At 36.9% G+C, this 21081-nt stretch overlaps 3 protein-coding genes across 7 annotated transcripts; all 3 read left to right on the top strand.

Annotated features, from left to right (window-relative positions):
• The first annotated feature begins 36 nt into the window (after positions 1–36).
• Positions 37–6063, top strand: LOC107471484 (ultraviolet-B receptor UVR8). The gene is made up of 10 exons (XM_016090956.3): positions 37–332; positions 411–521; positions 779–839; positions 1148–1266; positions 1618–1703; positions 1850–2051; positions 3158–3211; positions 3722–3835; positions 5113–5169; positions 5359–6063. Exons 1-10 carry the CDS (start codon positions 159–161, stop codon positions 5560–5562), a joined length of 1182 nt encoding a protein of 393 aa, XP_015946442.1. The 5' UTR covers positions 37–158; the 3' UTR covers positions 5563–6063.
• Positions 6064–7917: 1854 nt separating this feature from the next.
• On the top strand, positions 7918–12128 carry LOC107471504 (RHOMBOID-like protein 9, chloroplastic). Of its 5 annotated transcripts, none has more exons than XM_052255422.1 (7): positions 7918–8055; positions 8573–9074; positions 9172–9382; positions 9474–9639; positions 10034–10204; positions 10666–10820; positions 11632–12128. In XM_052255422.1, exons 2-7 carry the CDS (start codon positions 8579–8581, stop codon positions 11879–11881), a joined length of 1449 nt encoding a protein of 482 aa, XP_052111382.1. In that variant the 5' UTR covers positions 7918–8055; positions 8573–8578; the 3' UTR covers positions 11882–12128. The 5 variants fall into 5 exon arrangements, with proteins under 5 accessions (XP_052111382.1, XP_052111383.1, XP_052111384.1 ...); XM_052255423.1 differs by having other exon boundaries at positions 7931–8048; XM_052255424.1 differs by having other exon boundaries at positions 7992–8016.
• A 1690-nt stretch (positions 12129–13818) lies between these two features.
• Positions 13819–15654, top strand: LOC107471434 (F-box/kelch-repeat protein At3g06240). The gene is made up of 2 exons (XM_016090894.3): positions 13819–14013; positions 14452–15654. Exon 2 carries the CDS (start codon positions 14472–14474, stop codon positions 15549–15551), a length of 1080 nt encoding a protein of 359 aa, XP_015946380.1. The 5' UTR covers positions 13819–14013; positions 14452–14471; the 3' UTR covers positions 15552–15654.
• Positions 15655–21081: the final 5427 nt, after the last annotated feature.

The following is a 21081-nucleotide window of genomic DNA, read 5'->3' as shown; positions in this document are numbered from 1 at the left end:
ACACCCTTAAACCATGATAAGATCATATGCGCAATTTTCTAGAATGCAAACCCTCATTTTGCAATTTCTGCTAATTTGTGCAAATGTTGGATTAAACCCTACTACTACTCACTACTCAGCACTGAAGACTGAAGAGTGCTTCAACATCAAGCATTCCAATGGATTCCAATTCCCACATCATTGCTTGGGGCTCTGGAGAAGACGGTCAATTAGGAATCGGCAACAACGAGGAGAAGGAGTGGGTCTGCGTCGTCAAAGCCCTTGACCACCAACGAGTCCGCTCCGTCGTCGCCGGCAGCAGAAACTCCCTCGCCATCTGCGACGACGGCAAGGTTTCCGCATTTCTCTTACTAACGCTCTTTCCTTTTCTGGCATTGAATCATTGTTATTTATTCTTTTGGGATTTGTAGTTGTTCACATGGGGTTGGAACCAAAGGGGAACACTTGGACACCCTCCTGAGACCAAGACCGAGAACATTCCTAGCCAGGTCAAGGCACTCGCCAATGTTAAAATTGTTCAGGTACCCTGCTGATTCTTCTTCTAGTGAAATGATGATAGCTTTAGTTAGTATTGATGCTTCTGTAATTTTGTTTTGCTGAGTTGTTTTTGTATTTGCCATGTATGAATTGAGATGATAGGTGAGAATGGATAGATGGTTTGGCATGTTTGACTAAATTGCTGTCTGACGTTCTCTACTAACATCTTCGGAGAGTAGTCACCATGAATTGATGACCAAGATATGGCGTTTTGGTTTAAATTTGTTTTCTTTCTTTGTAGGCTGCTATTGGTGGATGGCACTGTTTGGCTGTTGATGATCAAGGCAGAGCTTATGCATGGGGTATTTCTTACTAAGTTTTGATCTTTGCATTTGATCTTTTGGTTTTTCATACTTGCTTCATACAAGAAATGTATAGTGGATTGTGATTATGGCGATTATCTCAGATTTTGAATTGCAGAAAGAGGAAATGTTGTTTAAATGGTTGTAGGGTGTACTTGGATAGCATACCTCTGTTTCTCTCTGTATTATATTTTGCATTTTATTTCTTGTTTTTATTGTTTGTTCTTGTCTGTTTGTGACTTGGACGGATTCAGACAAAATTAATGAAGCATGGGATAAATGTAAAGAGCAAATCCAATTGTTTTCAGGTGGAAATGAATATGGACAGTGTGGTGAAGAACCTGAGCGCAAGGATGACACTGGTAGACCTTTGAGGAGAGATATAGTGATCCCCCAACGTTGTGCTCATAAGCTTGTTGTTCGCCAGGTAACTCATTATGTTGATATGCAGTGCTAGAACAAGTGGTTTATAGCCTATCAGCTCACCTTATTTTCGATGGTATGATGGGTTTTATCTCTAGAAATATGAAAAATCTCGTTATTAATTTGTTTATTCTATACATTGTGCGCTATCACTCAATTTTAGCATAGGTGATCAAAATACCACCCTAGCGCATCTGATTGTTTTCTGTTGTGTGTCGATATAGTCCTCAAATTGTTGATTGTGTTGGAATTTCCACATTACTATCTTAATGAGAACAACCAAATAATCTGTGTATTTGGCATTTCAACTTATGTTATATTGCTATTTCGTGTTTTCTAATTGTTTGAGATGTAGGTTGCTGCAGGAGGAACTCACTCAGTGGTACTTACACGTGAAGGTCATGTTTGGACATGGGGTCAACCATGGCCTCCTGGTGACATGTAAAAACTAGTTGAGCTTGAATGACTACTTTTATATTTTGTTTTAAGTATGAAACTGATTTACATATTAAACTCAATGTTTCTCTTAGATAATCAAATACTTTCTAATGACTGCTACCTTCTAAATATTTGTATTCGTCCTATAGAAAACAGATCTCAGTCCCTGTTCGGGTACAAGGTCTAGAAAATGTGAGGCACATTGCGGTCGGGGCATTTCATAATCTAGCTCTTCAAGAGGATGGAACTTTATGGGCATGGGGTAATAATGAATATGGACAACTTGGAACTGGAGATACCCAGCCAAGGTCACAACCTATTCCTGTCCAGGGGCTTTCTGGACTTCATCTGGTTGGTATCATTCTGTGAGACTATGTTGTTTATTCCAGTTTCTTTTATATCTTAAGGCTGGATAATAATTTTTTCTGTTACTACCCGACAGAGTTTATGCTTGAACTTGAATTTAAAAATCCAAGATGGTTTATGGAATTGTTCTATTAATTTTTGAAGTAAGAGACACTAGAATGCATTCTTGTAATGTCTGAGAAGAAGATAATAAACTAATCTTTAGAGGGTTGTATTCTCAGAAACTGTTATATCATCCGATAGCCTGCTCATTCTGTTTGGGTATTTTGATACATGTCTTCTTTTGTGTTGGTATTATATGTTCATGATGGTAAATTCCATTTGAAGATCTTTTTTTTTTCTGCTATGACAAGATGTATGTAAAAAAAGGAAGGTTCTTTTGTGGTTTATTATTTTTCAGCTGTTTACTATGGACAAAATATGACCAAGAATTAACCAATATGGCATCAAACATAGTAATATAGGAACGAATGACAGCTCACCAATACCATATGGTTATGAATAACTAGCTGAGGTCAAGATTAAAGAGGGAAAGGAGGATTTCATGGTTTATGGTTATAAACAAGTAAAACATATGACATATCAGTAGATCTATTGAGCACTAGCTTTGTTTACAAATAACTTCATTTTGATCTTAGATATCCAAATTCATTTGAATGATTAAATGCCAGTGGTATGACGACTTTTTTTAAGGATTAGTTGTTGAAAATTTGAACAGAATGCTTTAAAGAAAAGTCAAATATAGAGACATAGCTGTGAAAAGTAAAATAATTAGATGTATCTTGTTAATGACGGCCAAAATGGATTGCCAATCTAGTGTTTGGATTTTTGGGGACAAGCCCATCATAGAAATAACTCTCTCCACATTAATAGCTGGACTTTACATCCCCGTTTTTAGTGGCTTCTGGTCTATTTTGATATATGTGTTTATATATATATATATAGGCCTGGACTCTTAGAGCAATCAAAGTATAATGTTGTAATGATTGAATGGTTTGATGAATATGAGTGTCATAGTTCTTTTTTTCCTTTTTAAGGAGAAATAACTTCGACTTAATTTGATTTTTTTCTTAATCTGTTTGGAATTGTAGGTAGATATTGCAGCTGGTGGATGGCATTCTACTGCGTTGACAGATGAGGGAGAGGTAGACATTACAGTTTATCTGAATTCTAATATTTGAATATATCAGCAAATCCTTCATAAAATATTTATACTGTGTTTAACACTTTTTTAATTTGTTTGATTTTCCTCTTTCTTTTTCTAAAAATAGTTGCTATAGGAGGAATAAAAAATACACTATTTTTCTAAGGCTAATAAGGGGTAATCCTTCATCTTGAAACCTGAGTTACTTATCTGACATTTGTCAAAGGAACGTTTATTTGACAAGCTTATAGAATATCTTAATTGCAATATTACCAAACTATTGATAAATCATGTTGTGTGGTACTGTATTAGTTTATCCAGTCTTGATAAAACATGCAAATAGTCTCATAAAAGAATGGGTTGTAAGCAGTCGATGAAGATAACTGTATGACTGTATTTCTTAAAGTATGCATGGGATCAGAAATGCCAAAGATTTTGTATTATTGTTTTGAACTAGCTACATTTTTCAGAGTTAGCTAAAAAGTTGTATTTATTCCTCGTTCCATTCCAGGTATATGGCTGGGGAAGGGGGGAGCATGGCAGGCTTGGATTTGGTGATAGTGACAAGAGCAGTAAAATGCTACCCCAGAAGGTTCAACTTTTAGCCGGGGAAGATATAATTCAGGTACTATCTATGCAATCTGTATACCATGTTTTCTTTGGATTTCTTTTTCTGAAGGATGGGGAACTGATGGTGTCTAGGAAACAAAACTAACAACAATAGTTAAACGGTCACAATTACTCGTTGATTCTGTATGTATAAAGATAGTCTATAGTCATACATGATACATCTTATTCCTTTACAATAGGCGGAAAGTAACCACCTGGTGGATGCTAACCCGGTGTAAAATCTCTATAAACTAGGAGAGAGAGCCTACCCCAACCCATAAAATTCAAATTGGATCAAATCACGGAATACAATTTACTCCATTAATTCCGAACTGTATTACTAGAACTCCCCTTAGAGCAATATCTAGTAACAAACTTTTAATCAGTCACAGACCCCACCTGTTCTGTATGTATGTGTATGTGTGTGTATATATTCTTATTTATTTATTTATTTAATAATATTATTATTATTTGCAAAATAGGGATCTCTTTGTTCCTTTCTGGTAATAAAGAATTTGATTGACTGACCTCGTGGCTTTTTTAGTGGACTTTGTAATATGATGACTTGCCACACTTCCTTCAGTTTTCTACTTCGTTCCCGCACTTCTGCTTTCCTTGTAGCCGTCATTTGGTTGTTAGCTGGTTTACACAATTACACCCTAGATTCCTGTTTCGTTCAATAAGTACTTGGATTCCATTACTTCAGTGGGGCTACTTATACCTAGGAAGTACTTGAGTTTTCCTAGGTCCTTAATTTCAAATCCTTAGAAAGCAGCTTCTTTAGGAGTTCAATTTTCTTATAATGATCACGTATGATGACATTGTCATCATAAACTTTGAACAATATCATATATAGAGATAGGTCTACAGTTGTAAATAATCTTATTTTTTAACAATAGAAGGAAAATAAACTCCTCTTGAAATCTGACATAGTATAAAATCGCTATAACTAGGAAAGAGAGGCTATTCTAATTTGTAGAAATCAAAGAGGATCAAATCCAGGAACATAATTTAATCCTGTACACCAGGAGTCGATTACCTACATAATTTGATTTTTGTGTATTTGACTATTTGTCCATCTGTTTGAATTTTGAGGCTGTAAATTTTTTATTTTGTTTGTAATATATGAACCTTTTGGAAAATGAATATGTTCTCTCTTACAACATGATTTCTGCCATGTGAATAGGAAACAAAAAGAACAAAATGGAATAATAGAAGCAGCTATTAAAATTTTGATAAAAAGGATTAATTAAATTAAATCATTAGTTTTAGAAGTTTCTTGGTTTTGGTCAGGTGTCCTGTGGAGGTACTCATTCGGTTGCATTAACTCGGGATGGACGCATATTTTCGGTAAGTATTCATTTAATACCATCTCAATTGTCTTTCCATGATTTGACAAAATGATAGTGTACCCAAATCACGGCTTCACTACCTTGATTGTAAGCCTTATTTCTGTCGAAATTCAATTTCACTGGAAGATAATTATGCTACATTCGAAAGCTTAAGTCCTAATGTTAATAGGCTTTAACCTATTGGCAGTTTGGTAGAGGTGACCACGGCCGCCTTGGATATGGGAGGAAAGTTACTACCGGTCAGCCAATGGAGGTACCTATCAATATCCCTCCTCCTCAGAGTTCCAATGACAATGTGACTGAGGGACAATGGATTGCGAAACTCGTTGCTTGTGGTGGCCGCCATACTTTGGCAATAGTGGATTGGGAAGTAGATGAATCTAGAGACTGATTTATAAATAAAATGGAAAAAAGGTTAGGCTACTGGCTGATTTGGAATTCAGGCTTTGGTTTTCACACACACAGAATGAACAACAAATGGAAAGTCTTGGCATAAGCTAATTGAACCAAGTTTGGCACACTATGCAATCGCTGTTTCCTCACTCTAATGTTGCAAATAAAATGTTTCAAGGCTTAAGTACTGATCTAGTCTCTAATGTTTGGGGCGAGTGTCAATTTCTTCTCAAAAAGTTTTAAGTGGATTCATGTTGTTTTATTGTTAAATTTTGGAGAGTTTTCTTCAAAGTTCAGGACAAAATTGACATTTGTCTCAAACTTTAAGGGAAAAAAGAGTACTTTACCCATTGTTTTCTGTTTAAGACATACAAAGGAATCCTAAGTTTATTGCAAAAGTGGAGCCACATCAATAGTGAATCATGTGGATAGCAAGAAGTATGACATTCAAAACATTTTTATGCCCATATATAAATTTGGATACAAATGTTAGTTTCTACGAGTTTTAGTATGGGGGTCAATAAATTGTACCCATTGTTGTGTCCGCTTATTTTTGTTGTTGCGTTTGTGAAAAGGTGTTTACTATGGTGCCTAAAAGGTATTGCCTAATTACTAAAATAGGTAAAATAATTAATTCTAAATTTAAAAGTATAAAAGTTAAAAATTTTTAAATATTTTAAAGTTACTATTAAAGATAATTTAGGCAAAAGTTAGGCATCAAACAAAAGGCACCATAGAATTGCCCTCGTAAAAAATGGGGTTTTTTTAGTGTATTGACACTTAAAAGAATGGGGGAGAGAGAGAGAGATGGGCGCAATGCAAGTATCACATCCTCATAATAGGGATATGGTGGTGCTCAACGTGTTTGGTGAGTAATTTCTTTCAATGACTAATTTGTCGTGTATCTGAGTTTTATTTAAGGGTTTGTTATTGGTCAAATGTTGTTGTAGCATAAGGCGGAATTCGAACTCGGACTAATGATGTAGTTGTTAGTTATGATTGTAGATGCCGTCCATAGAAAATTGGATTGAAAAAAAATTAATAAAATGCCGCTTACAGAGAATTGGATTGAAAAAAAATTAATAAAAAACCTATCAGTTAAAGTATTGGAAAACTTTTAAGTGTATTAGTACATCGATATTTTAGTAATTTTTTATTGTTGATTTTAATTATAAAAAATATATATACAATATATATAATTAAGATCAATGGTTAAAAATCATTAAAACAGCAGTGTATTGGTTGGTATATTTAAAAACTTTCTTAAAGTATTTAGCGTGATAAAACTAATAGTGCATAGCGTGATAAAACTAATAGTGCATAAAAAGTTATGCATAAGTTACGCTTTATGTAAACCAATCGTTTTTATTTTAATGTTATATGTACATAAAAATTAGCTTTCAAACTATTATCTATATAAAATACATATTAAAAATAAATTAAATAATATATATTTATATATAAATATAGTAAATGGTAGTTGATTTTGTGTTTACATAATATTTATTTTACAAAAATAAGTGAAGGACTGAAGGTTCATCTGTAGTTATTTTTACATGAAGTTGTTAGTTAAAAATTATTTTATAATTTAACATATTTAATTAAATTATTATTTAACAATTCTCAACTAACAAATTTACATAAAGATAACTACATGTGTGTAGGTAGGGGTGTTCAAATCTAAACTGATCTAAATTAAACCGCTCATCCAATATAATCTAAACTGAAAATCAATTAAAACCGATTAATTCAGATTTGATTGGATTCTATTTTTTACAAACCGCTGGATCGGATCATATTTCGGATCTTGTTATGTTATTATTGCCTTTTTAAGATATTGTTGAGACTTGTTATATCATTATTATTATTTAAAATTTGATGTTAAGACTTGTTATATGTATTTATTTTTTTATTTCTTTTAATTTACAAAACTACAAATTCAATCAATCCAAATCGTTTGAAATTAGATCGAATCAGATTATTTTAAAAAAACATCCAATTTAAATTATACCACAAGTAAAATTTAGTGTTCAAATCGGATGAGTTTTTTTTATCAATGCAAACCACACACCGCACACACCCCTATGTGATTGTGAGTTATACATTAGTGGTTTTTTGTTTGTTGTTTATTTTGAAAGCGGAAGGCAGAGAAGAATGAGGCAGAAGAGCATGCAACGTGTTAAGATTGATTAGAGTGGGTCCAACCGAATCCCATTGCATGCATTTATTGGTCCACACATTCTACATATCTCAGCTTGTACCACATGAATGGCTAACCAGAGATAAGGTTGCACCTACATACACTACTAATCTATACAAAGTCAATCTCTCTTTTGTTCATTTTCCTTTGTCAATCAAACATCATGATCATCAGGGATTCATTTGCAATTAATGCAAGTACCAAGTTGCATTTTTCATTTACAAATTACAACCTTGTATTTATAGAGCAAAGGTTAGAGCCTCTCCTCAACACCTTAGACTCAGGTAGCTGGTAGGTCCAATATTTCATTCATTTGTTTCTTTCAGCTTCTTTGTGTAACCAAACTTCCATAAAGATTCACTGAGTGGATCAACCTATGGATTTGGATTTCAATTTTTGAATTTCATGTTTCCTAGAGTGAGAAGCTACATTTTTTCTTTTTTTAATATTTTAATTTAGTTTTTTATCACTCACCATTTAAGTTTTCTGGTTTACAAGTAATAAAGGCATGATATATTTGATTATATTCTGCTGCTTCTGTTGGAAACTCCCTTTGGTGAAGAGTATATATACTTTAGGATCTTATTTATATATGAATTTTCGGCATTTTTGGAATACCTGAAAATTATCCGGTACTTTAAGGCACATTTTTCTTTTGGAATTGATATGAATAACTTGGATTCTTCTCTTGGCAGAGACACAATAACTTAGATTTTTTCTTTTGTTTTGCTGTTTTCTAATGTTGTGATGATCATGTCTTTATATGTTTCTTATACTTCTCTTAACAGATTTTTCTTTTACCTTTCAGGTTTTCATGGCTGCATTTCCTATAGGTTATAAAACACCATACAAGGACCAAAACCTATTGAGGCAAAGGGCAATAAAACACAATGACAAAAGGTTCATGAATCACCATGTCAATATGCTAAGATCCTCTTCAATTCCTGGTCAAGTTAGCAATATCTATACAAAATGCATTGCTCATGGCAGAGGAGCTCTGCATAGGGCCGCGACGGAAGAAATACTCGCGGCCGGTGGTAGTCTAGATTGTCACCTAAGCATCATTCAGAGATGTCATTCGAATTCGAAGAGAAGAAACCTTTTCAAAGTTCTGTTTTCAGCAGAGTCTGGCTCCATTGAGAAACAACTAAGATCATTGGATTCTTACTTTGGAAAACTCCATGAGCAAACAAAGTTGCATACTTTTGATTCGTTGAATAAAGTGGCGCCGGTTCATAATAGAGATAGCGAAACCAGACCTAAAAATGGACTAGAGTCTCTTGATGAGTATCTTAGCAAATTGAACAATGGTAACTCTTCTTGGTCATGTAAATGGTTAAATTTTTTGTCAATTTAGAAACCATCAAGTTTGAAAACATGATATATGTTATTGTTGCATTTGATTAGTTACTGCAAAATTGTCATCTGCAGAAGTAAACCAAGAATTTCTCTTACCATCAAGTTATGATGAGAATCTTGGTGAAGAGACTTTAGTTCAGAAACCAAAGTTTAGGAAACCAAATACTTATGTGGATATAAGAAGAATCAAAGGCATAGGTGATTCAAGGTCTACTATGGATCCACTGCAGAATGATGAAACCTCTAGTCTTTACCTAATGTAAGTTTCATAGAATCATAATTCAAGTTTACATGGTTACTTTTCCCTATAACATCTTTTGTTCTTATGTTTTTTGTTTTCTTGGATGCAGTGGTATATTGGTTTCTGTAAACATTGCAGTGTTTCTATTTGAAATAGCAAGTCCTATAAGAAAACCAGATTTCGAGCTGTTTTCGCTTCCGCTGCTATACGGAGCAAAGATAAACCATTTGATCATGGTTGGAGAATGGTGGAGGCTTGTAACACCAATGTTTCTGGTACAAGATTGAGAATTGGGTCTGTGTTTCCATTCCACATATATGCATCAATGTTATACATCACATTCATTCATTCATCATCATTTAGGATAATCACAACATTTGGAATATGTCTTTGTTTCCAAGTTGTAATTGTTAACTAAAATGCAACTATTTTTGTTTAGCTTAGGACAACAAAGTTAATCAAAAGATTCCTACATGGAAAGAAAATAAGAAATGAGTCATTTACTCATTGCTTTATGATTATCATGAAAAGATTATGAACTGTATGGGGGTAACAAAATGCATCATAACAAGAACTTGATAAAAAAGTCAAGAAAGATTTTGCTAAATTATCCTTCATTGTGAATGTGTTTCTTATACCCTATTCTTTGTAATCTTCATCAAAATGCAGCATGCAGGAATATTTCACATGACTCTCAGTTGCTGGGCCATTGTAACTTTCGGACCGCAAGTATGCAAAGGATACGGTTCATTTACTTTTTTCTTGATCTACATACTTGGTGGAATATCTGGCAACATGATAAGCTTTCTTCATACTGCGGATCCAACAGTTGGTGGCACAGTAAGTATCATTCTATGATTGACAAATCTAAGCCATTGTCATTTTTTGTTCCACAACTTTGGCTAAGTTAGAGTTTTATCTTTCTTAGCTACCAAGTAAGTTTATGTACTTACTACTTATTGCCTCTATGTTTGTGTTAAACTCACGTGCAATTGTCTACATGTGAAGTTGATATTTGAGAACCGTTAGATGATTTGACAAGTATGACTAAGTCATCATCTAACGATTCTCAATTATCAAATTCACATGAATACATCTGCATGCGAGTCTTCACCGTCGCAGACACAACTTCCAACATAAAACTTGTTCAAACATAGAAGGAAATATGAGTTAATGTAAAATGGGTTTCTTAAAATGTAGTCTTGTGTTGTTGAACTAAACTTATGATATGCATATTTGTTTCATTTTTTTGTTTCTCTTTTGGTGTTTTCAACTTATCTCCATCTTCAACTTGTACTCAGGGACCTGTATTTGCAATAATTGGTGCTTGGCTCATGTATCAAATTCAAAACAGAGATGTCATTGCAAATGATGCTTCAGACAACATGTTCCGGAAGGCAATAATTGTGACTACTCTTGGTTTCATATTATGCAACCTTGGTCCAATTGATGAATGGTATGTTTTATATTATATAGTGAACCAATAATGCTAGGAGACCAACTTTTTTCAGCCAACACGAGTTAATTTTTTAAAATTATTTTATTCAGTTTCGTTAGGAAACCAACTAGGAGTGAAGCCAACTCCAACCAACTAATTGAAAAATAGGTCTTACAAAAAAAACAAACAATCCCTCACTATCCTAATTTTTCGTATTTCAAAATCAGAAATAAAAGGAGGTTGGCTTAGTTGACTTATATTGTAGTTGACCTCCTAGATTTACGATATTTTATTTAACTTAAATTTTTAGATCCTAAATCATAAATTTTTAATTCTTAATAGTAAATTATAAACTTAAAGTCTTAACCCTAAAATTAACTAATGTTAACTAACTAAAAGTTTGTTCCTGTAGTTTTTCTTATGGAATATAGGTCATGTGAATTATAAGGAAATAAAGTTTTGATAACTCAAGCATATGCATACAACTGAATATATTGAATGGAAGAAGTATATTGAGGCAAAATGAGTTTATACTTGCAAAATGCATACATTATAAACTATAATTGATTCTCTTTTTTACTTAAAGGCTTCATTTGATTAGTATTAATGTTTACAAGAGACATAGACCCACTGATACATGTCCATTATTTATTTGTTAAGAGACAGTTTTTTTTTTAAATATAGTTACAAACAAATGCACGCTAAGACGAGATACAAAAAGTGAGACAGGAATTTTCCAACTTTGTCCTTATAAAAAATTTATAACTCTAACACTACCCTCCTCTTGATAAGATCAGTTTAGTATTCAATGGGTTTGATTGGTTTGTAGGACACACCTTGGAGCAGCTTTGACAGGCATGGCATTTGGGTTTCTAACAAGCCCAAGTGTTGAGCTTAATGATGCATCATCAGGAGGAAGTGGAGGACAAGAGGAAGGGCTCAAACTTGTTAGAAAACATGGTGATTCTTGCAAGTCACTGATTGTATTCACCATATTCATCATTGCATTAAGCTCTCTCCTTTTCTTTATGGAGCCCCCACTTAATGCACTTGCAGCTGAAGACTTGGAATGCATGTAGTTGATGCAGCTTTCTATACTCCATCATGTTCACACTCTAGAAATCCATTTGAAACTGCTAGACATGTACATTGTAAAAAACAGTGAGTGAGAACAGAAATTATATTTCAATACTTTAAAGTTTTGAAACTTTGAAAAGAAGAAGAAACGAATATATATATATATATTTTGTAAACAAAGTTTTTGTGGGTAAGCTCACCATAGTTTGAAAGGAGTCTTTACAACAGCATGAAAGACTTGAATTCGTATCTTGGCATCTTTATGGACAGAAGTGGATCTAGAAATTCCAACTTTGGGAGCAAAATTTAAGTTGAAATTTTTAAATGAGTTAATATTCAATTTGAGGTCGAATTCAAATTGATCTCTAAAATTATACAACAACAACAACAAAGCCTTGTCCCACTAAGTGGGGTCGGCTACATGAATCAAGCGACGCCATTGTGCTCTGTCATGTATCATGTCTACAGAGAGACCGTTTACATGTAGATCTCGTTTGACCACCTCATGGATGGTCTTCTTAGGTCTTCCTCTGCCTTTCGCCCTTTGTCCATCTTCCATCTCATCCACCCTCCTGACTGGATGTTCTATCGGTCTTCTTCTCACATGTCCAAACCACCTGAGACGCGATTCAACCATCTTTTCCACAATGGGTGCTACTCCAACTTTCTCCCTTATATCTTCATTCCTTATTTTATCCAATCGCGTATGACCACTCATCCATCTCAACATCTTCATCTCTGCCACACTCAGCTTATGTTCGTGCTCCCCTTTAGCCGCCCAACACTCCGTACCATACAGCATAGCCGGTCTTATAGCGGTGCGATAGAATTTACCTTTAAGTTTTAAAGGCACTTTTTTGTCGCATATAAAACCAGATGCACTCCGCCATTTTGACCAACCTGCTTGGATCCTATGATTTACATCATGTTCAATCTCTCCATTATCCTGTATGATGCACCCAAGATACTTAAAACTTGTAACTTTTCGTAGGATGTTCTCTCCAATTTTCACCTCCTAAAATTATAATTGACTCAATTTAGACTCAAAAATTTACAATAGTAATTTGCGTAACGACGTGCTAAATTTGTGTTAACGATGTGCTAAATTTGCACGTGAACTTGCTGTAATTCAGATTTCTCGCATAAGTTCCATGTAACTGAGACTTATTAGAGCTCTTAAAAACTTGACTAGTTTCTCAACATTTATGTGAAGATGATAATAATAATTTAATTTCAATTTGGAACTCTGAAAACAACGGACAAGTTTTTAGGAGTTCTAATAGATCTTAATCATCGAATTGATATACTGTTAACAGATATTATATTAGAGATTAATATTAGTTACGATTATAAATTTAAGAGTCCAATTTAGATTAATTAAAATTTCAAAAACAATTTAAGTCTTAACCTCAAATTTTAGGAGTAAATTTGAGTACTAACTCATTTTATGTTTCCTTGTTTTAAATATTATGTATAAGAGGAAATTATGTTGTGTTTTAACACCAGTAGAAAGGAGATATTAATATGGTAACTATAATTCTGTTATAGGTTTGATTATTATATTATAAAATATTTTATTATTCTAATAATTGATTATTTTACCGAAAAATATATAAAATAATATATATAAATACATGGTAAATGACTTTTTGATTTTACGAAAGATTTTTATATAACACTATTGTCATATATTTCTTTTGGTGGAGAAATATCTTTATATGGAAGATGATATATAGAAGTTGAGAATAATTTGGGAAAACAAACATATAAAAGAAAATAATATTACCAATATAATTAGAGAATAGTAATATTTTCCTCCTTAAGAAATAATTAATTTATAAAAAACGAAGATTGATACCAATATTAGATTAAAATTTATCTAATAAAACAGTGACAGGTTTGTTGTTTTGTGTGCCATTCTTTGAAGCTTGCAAGTACAACCAAACGTCACACCCGCTTCCAAACGGCCAAACGCAAAACCAAACCTCATAAATTTTGGCAGCTCTTCACACTCACTTCCCTTCAAAAATCTCATCTTTCTTCACTCTATAAATCCAAAAGTTCAGCTCTCAATTTTCTCATTACTCTCAAACTGCGTTTCCACATACATACACACACTTCTGTGTAGTAGCAGGTTCGTTTCTTCCTTCTTCTGTAATTTAGCATAATTAGTGCCTTTCTCTTTGTAATTGAGCTTAAGCTTAGTGTCTTTTTAGCAAATTGCTATAGGGGGCTTTGATCGTGTCTGTAATTTGTATCATTTCGTGAAAAGATCTTAAAATAAACTTGTCTTTTGTTTCGAATAGTCAGCTCATTCGGCTTAATAAAGGGTTGTGGGGTTCGAATCCTTGTGCATCTAACAATCCATTAGCTAGTAGACCTTTAAATGGAGCTCAGATCTGCAATGGATTAGTCGTTGACTTCTTGAGCTGAAAGACACCGTGGACAAAAAAAAAATACAAAATTACTATTTGCACACCAAAATCAGTTAACGTATATTTAAACTGTTAACTGCTTCTGGTAATTAATGTTAGTGTATAGAACATGATTTTGTGTATTTTCGTGAATGTAGCTTCAATTCAGAACGGTGCCATGGAGATGACGAAGAGAATCAATTACAAAAATGACCTTCCAAATGAGTTGATAATGGAAATCCTTACGAGGCTTCCTGTTAAATCTCTCATGCGATTCAAGTGCGTGTCTAAGTTATGGTTTGCCATAATCTCCAATGACAGCTTTGCGAAATCACACTTCGAACGCTCTGCTTCGTCAAGCCACAGAATTCTCTGCCATGGAGACGGTGAACTTAGATCCATTGATCCAGATCTGTTGTTCCATAAAGATCCTCATACAACAAAGCTCTCTATTCCGTATTCCTTATCCGCTTATGTCAGAATTCAAGGTTCTTGCAGAGGTTTCATAATGCTGCAGGAATTTCCTGATCTCGTCATATGGAATCCATCAACAGGCGTAAACAAAAGAATTTCATATGATCACTTATCGCCAGGTAATCTTGAATCTGGAATAATATTAGATTCATTTATGTTTGGTTTCGGATACGACGCTAGGAGAGATGACTACTTGGCAATTATTGTGTGGTGTGATGTTAATGGGAGAAGATTCTTGGAGTATTTTTCCGTGAGAATCAATAAATGGGAGAGAGTTGAGATTGCGCTGCCGCGGCCTAGCATGGATGCTGCTGCATCATTATCATCACCTGGATACTACTTAAATGGTGCTATTCACTGGGACACTTCAAGCGATTCCATTCTGGTCTTTGATATGATTGAAAGAGAGTTTTTCGAGATTCCGTTGCCGGAACCATTGGGAAAAGAATTCATGTCTTGTTGTTTGGAGTTACTGGGAGGATTTCTGTGCTTGTCTGTTTGGAGAGAGAGCAAGAAAACTGAGATATGGGTGATGAAGGAATATGGAGTGGCATCGTCATGGACGGTGTATAGGATCCCTAAAAGCAACTTTGATCCTTTATACTTTACTAAAAGTGATGAAATTATTGGATTCCCTAGCCTTGGAGGGTTAGCAAAATATGATGAGAAAGGAGAGCTAAGAGAGTGTATGGAAAATTGGAATTATGAGTATCATTTCTGGATGTATTTGGAGAGTCTACTATCACTCCCTAGCAGCTCTGGCATAGCATGGAAGGAAGAATGAAAAACAATGTAGAAACATGAAGTAATGTCTGTTTATGTTACATTGTTATCATGCTTATTTGTTATTACCATTTTATATATATCTTATTAATCTTGGTTCTTGCATTAGGATGGAGATACATTCTTGTGACATTGAAGTTAGAGTATATACTCAAATAGCTCCTAAGAAATTTTGCGTTTGTCTTTAAAATTTTTTTTATTAAATTCAGGTTCTTAAACTTTATAAAAGTAAGATATATAAGTTTCTACTATAGTTTGACTCGTTATTTTTAAGATAAATTCATAAAACAAAGGTAACACAATATTACACTAAAGTCCAAATGAAAAAAAAAACTTTACGTACATGTCTCCAACTATATTTCTATATAAATTGAATTTATCGATTTACAAATTTTGGTACTAAATCAACTGAAGATGATTCGAATTAGTACGAAACCTTGTAAATCAAAGCTATTAAGTTCGATTTACGTAGAGGTGAAATTTGACTCTTAAGTAAATCGATGCTATTAGTTTTGATTTAGCCTTGTTGTGTTCGTAATCTAATAAATTGAATTAAATCAATTCGATTTAGAGTTCCCTAGTAAATTGATTTTAATAAAATTGATTTATAAAGAATTATTACCAGTAGCAAATCAAAGCCAATAAGGTCCGTTTAGCATGCATTCACGTATATATATAAATCTAGCCAAATTAATTCGATTTACTATGACCTTAACATATATAAAAGGGAGCTGAACGTGTATTAAAGTGGGACTCATAATGGCTAGTAATGACAGTTTTTTAGTTCTGGTTCAGTATAGAGGGTTGATTAAGAAAAAAAATGCGATCTGGGATAAAATTTACTTATAAGGATCTGCTGAGTGTTTTCTTCAAGCCTTCTACGAGTTTCATCAAGTTTCATAATACTATAATCCAAAAACTGGGCTGCATGGCATGAAACGTGTGGACAAGTTATTCTATAGAATTTCGATTTCTATGTTGCGAGATGGTGTGAAGTACGATTCTTTCGTCATAGACAGTGACAAAGATCTGCAACTTATGTTTTATTGTTGTTGTCAGTTTTTCGAGGTGAGGACCCTTGAGCTATTAACCAAGCTTGTTGATGTGGTCTGTAATTCAGGAGGTTCAAATCGGAATCATCAATCTTCAGCAATGCCAGCTGGCTCTAGTTCAAACTTCACTTTTGTCCCAGTTAGGAGGGGAGCGAAGGAAGGCCTCGGATGCTGAGTCTCAGGCTATCATGCTCCTTGCCGAGGTTGGCACCCTAAAGGCCGAGGTGGAGGCCTTGAAGGTCGAGGTTGAGGGACTGAGGAAGGAGAGGGTGGAGCTGTTGGCTGATGTGAAGGATGCGATCTCGGCGACCGAGGAGACCATGAAGGCTCAGGCTTAGGTTCTTGCACCGGAGGCTAATGTGTTCGTGATGGGGGCGTTCAAGACCATCCGAGATGGCCTCATCGTCGACCTTGCTGCTTCTCTCTAGTTGTATTTTGGTTTGTTGTGCCGGTTTGAAGACTTATAATTTTTTCTTTGTTTAGAATTTTGGCCATTTGGCCATGTTTTGTGACTTAGATACTTAAGGTTTTGAATGATTGTGTTTTGGACCGTTCGAGCCGTTTACCCTTTTAAGCTGTTTGGTCAACTCTGGGTGTTGATACTAATTAAGGATTTGTGTTTGTGCCGTCCGAGCCTTTTTATTTTTAAGTCGTTTGTTTTGCCTTTGTTTAATGTTCAGGTTGTTTGGACCGTTAGTCGTTTGAGGTCTGTACGTGGACTGTTAAGGTTCCTTATTTAGGTTGTACAATCGTATACTCGCGGATATCCGTGTGTTTGGGCCTCGGGGGTGATCGGTCCCCGGTGGTGGCCATGCGCTTTTGCCATTTTGGGAAGGGCAATAGGGTAAAAAAGATAAAAGAAAAAGCACTTAAACGAAAACGCATTGAAAATGAAAATGGAACTTTGTTAAGATATTGGGCCTTGTTAAAACCCTGCTAGGGGGTGGGCCTACGCGTAGTATCGTCGTAAGTTGGCGGCATTCCAGGTTCTCGGGATCTCGGTTCCATTAAGTTGTTCGAGCTTGTAGACTCATTTCCCAACTACCACCTTGATTTTGTACGGGCCTTCCCAATTAGGGGTGAGCTTCCCTTCTCCGGGGGTGGGGGCGTCGATGTCGTTTCGTCGTAGGACGAGATCATCGGGTACGAATTCCCATCGGATTATGCTGCGATTGTACCTTAGGCTGATTCTTTGCCTCAACGCTAGGTCCCGCAGGTGGGCTACATTTCGTATTTCGTTTGTGAGATCTCGCTCTGCTTCTTCGTCGTTGCTCCCGACGGTTCTCCTTGGACTGGGGTCCCCGAGCTCTACTGGGATGATAGCTTCTAGGCCGTAAGTTAGCCGGAATAGGGTTTCTCCCGTAGAAGATTGTAGGGTAGTTCGGTATGACCAAAGAACAGATCCTAGTTTGTCGGTCCAGAGTCCTTTGGCTTCGTGAGCCGTTTCTTAAGTCCCTTTACGATTACCTTGTTAGCCGATTCTACCTGTCTGTTTATTTGAGGGTGTTCTACCAAGCTGAAGAGATGAGATATATGGAGTCCCTCGAGGAATTCTCTGAATCGCTTGTTAGTGAATTGGGTTCCGTTATCTGAGATTACGACCTCGGGTATCCCAAACCAGATTACTATGTGTTTCCAAAAGAACTTTTGGCACTGGGTTACCATGATGAAGGCCAAGGATTCGGCCTCTATCCATTTGGTGTAGTAGTCGATGGCGACGATGAGGTACCGAAGCTGGCCAGAAGCCATGGGAAAGGGGATGACGAGGTTGATGCCCCATGTCCCGAAGGGTCGGTTTGCCGTTATAGTGCTGAGATGGTGTGGTGTGGCTTGGTGGAAGTCAAAGTGTATCTGGCATTTATTACAACTTCTTATCAATTACATGAAGTCCTTGATGACCGAGGGCCAGAAGTATTCGGCTCTGATAACTTTCTAGGCCAGGACTTTGCCTCCAATGTGGTGGCCACAACAACCATCGTGGACTTCGCGAAGTATGTATTTTGTGTTCTCGGGCTCGACGCACTTGAGTAGAGGTTGCGAGAGTCCGCATTTGTATAATTGTCCTGCTATTGTTGTGTAGTTAGCGGTTTCTCATTTTATCTGTTTTGCTTCTTTAGGGTCTTTGGGCAAGACTCCGATGAGGAGGTATTGGAGGATAGGGGAGGTCCATGAGTCATGGTTGGAGATCGGGAGGTTGACATGGGTTGTGGCCGACACGGAAGGTGTCCTGACGATCTCCTGGATTAGTGACCGGTTCCCTTGGCCTGGTTTGGTGCTTGCTAGCTTTGAGAGTAGATCCGCCCTTACATTTTGTTCCCTGGGGACGTGTTGGATGGTTACGTGACCACATTCTTCTGTTAACTTCTTTACCCTTGTTAAATATTATTGCAGTAGGGGATCCCGTGTCTGGTAGTCTCCGTTAACTTGGGAGTTGACTACCTAGGAGTCGCTGCAAATGTCCAGGACCTTTGCACTGACCTCCTTGGCTAGCGTTAGTCTGACCAGGAGGGCTTCGTATTCGGCTTGGTTGTTGGAAATTGGAAACACGTATCAGACGGATTGTTTGATGACCATTCCGTTCTGATTTTCAAGTATTACTCCTGCTACTCTGGAGTTGGTGTTGGACGAGCCGTCCATGTGTAATTTCCAAGTTTCTGTGGTGGGGTTGCCCGAAGTCATCTCAACGACGAAGTCTGTCATTGCTTGCACTTTGATTGCGTTTAGAGGTTCAAACTTGATCTAGAATTGGGATAACTCTGCGGACCATGCCAGCATTCTTCCCACTAGGTCAGGCTTTTGCAGGACCTGCCTGACCGCTTGGTCGGTTTGGACTGTGATGGTGTGGGCCTAGAAATACTGCCGCAGGCGTCGGAAGGCCGTGAGGAGTGCGAAAGTGAGTTTCTCAAGTCGGGAGTAGCGTGCCTCCGTGTCTTGGAGGACTTTGCTTATAAAGTAGATGGGTCGTTGGGCCTTATGTTCATCTTCTCGGACGAGTGCTGCTGCCAAGGCTTCTTCTGTGATGGATAGGTATAGGTAGAGGACTTCTCCTGTTTGGGGTTTGGAGAGGATGGGGGGTTCCGCTAGCACTCTTTTAAAGTGTTGGAACGCTTCTTCGCATTCCTTTTCCCATTTGAATGGGGTCCCTTTTTTTAGGAGCTTAAGAAGGGGATTGCCTTTTGGGCCGACGCACCGAGGAAGAGGGAGAGGGCGGTTAGTCGACCGGTTAGTTTTTGGATGTCTTTAAGGTTTTTGGGACTGTCCATCCCAAGGATGGCTCTGCATTTTTTGGGGTTCGCCTCCACCCCCGATAGGTGATCATGAACCCTAAGAATTTCCCGGCTTCCATTCTGAAGGCGCACTTTGTTGGGTTAAGGCGCATTCGGTGTCTCCTTAGGGTGTTCATCACGAGTTCGAGGTCACCGATGAGTTGTTCGCCGGATTGGGTATTGGCGAGCATGCCATCTATGTAAACTTCTAGCTTGGTTCCGGATAGACCCTGGAATATTTTGTTGCCGAGCCTCTGGTAAGTGGCTCCAGCGTTTTTAAGGCCGAAGGGCATAACCGTGTAACAGTACGTGCTGTCGAGAGTGATGAATGCCATTTTGTCTTTGTCAAGTTGATGCATGGGTATTTGGTTATACCCGAAGTAGTCATCCATGAAGCTGAGGTACTGGTGGCTGGACGCGGCATCGACGAGCCCGTTGATGTTTGGTAGGGGAAGGGCGTCTTTTGGACAAGCTTTGTTCAAGTCCGTGTAATCGACGCACATCCGCCATTTCCCATTTGCTTTCTTGACTAATACAACGTTGGCCAGCCAGGTCGTATAGGGTAGTTCCCAGATAAAGCTCGCTTCGAAGAGGGATTTAACCTGTTTCTTGACCTCAACTGCTCAGTCTGGTGACATTTTTCGTCTTCTTTGTGTCACGGGCTTGGCTTTGGGGTCCACTGCTAGTCGATGAGACATTAAGTCGGGATTTATGCCCAGTATATCGGTGGGAGTGAATATGAACAAATCTCTGTTCCGCTTTAGGAGACTTATGAGATCCTCCTTAAGGTCGCATGGAAGGTTTTTGTTGATGACCGTGTACTCCTCGTTAGTTTGCCCTATCTGCATTTTCTCCATGTTCCCCTCCGGCTCCGGTCTAGGCTGACCGTCTTGTCAGGCGTCCAGGTCGGCCAGGAAGATGCCAGCCGCATCGCGGAATCTTTTTCGGAGGGCTAAGCTGGTGTTGTTGCATTATACTACGATTTCTCGGTCCCCGTGGATTGTTCCAACGAAGCTGTCTTCTGCTATGATCTTCATGAGCAAGAATTTGGTAAAGATGACGGTGGAGAGGTCATTAATTGTTTTTCTTCCGAGGGTAGCGTTATAGGCCGTGGAATCTTTGAGGACTACAAACTCGGATAGGACTGTCTTCCTCTGGCTTCCGGTTCCGATGGTGAGCAGGAGGACGATGGAACCATCTGGTTTGAGGAAGT

Source organism: Arachis duranensis, chromosome 10 (genome assembly GCF_000817695.3).
Source record: "Arachis duranensis cultivar V14167 chromosome 10, aradu.V14167.gnm2.J7QH, whole genome shotgun sequence".
In the NCBI taxonomy this organism is placed as follows: Eukaryota; Viridiplantae; Streptophyta; class Magnoliopsida; order Fabales; family Fabaceae; genus Arachis; species Arachis duranensis.
The sequence above is the reverse complement of the archived record's forward strand: the minus strand, read 5'-3'. Positions and strand labels throughout refer to the sequence as shown.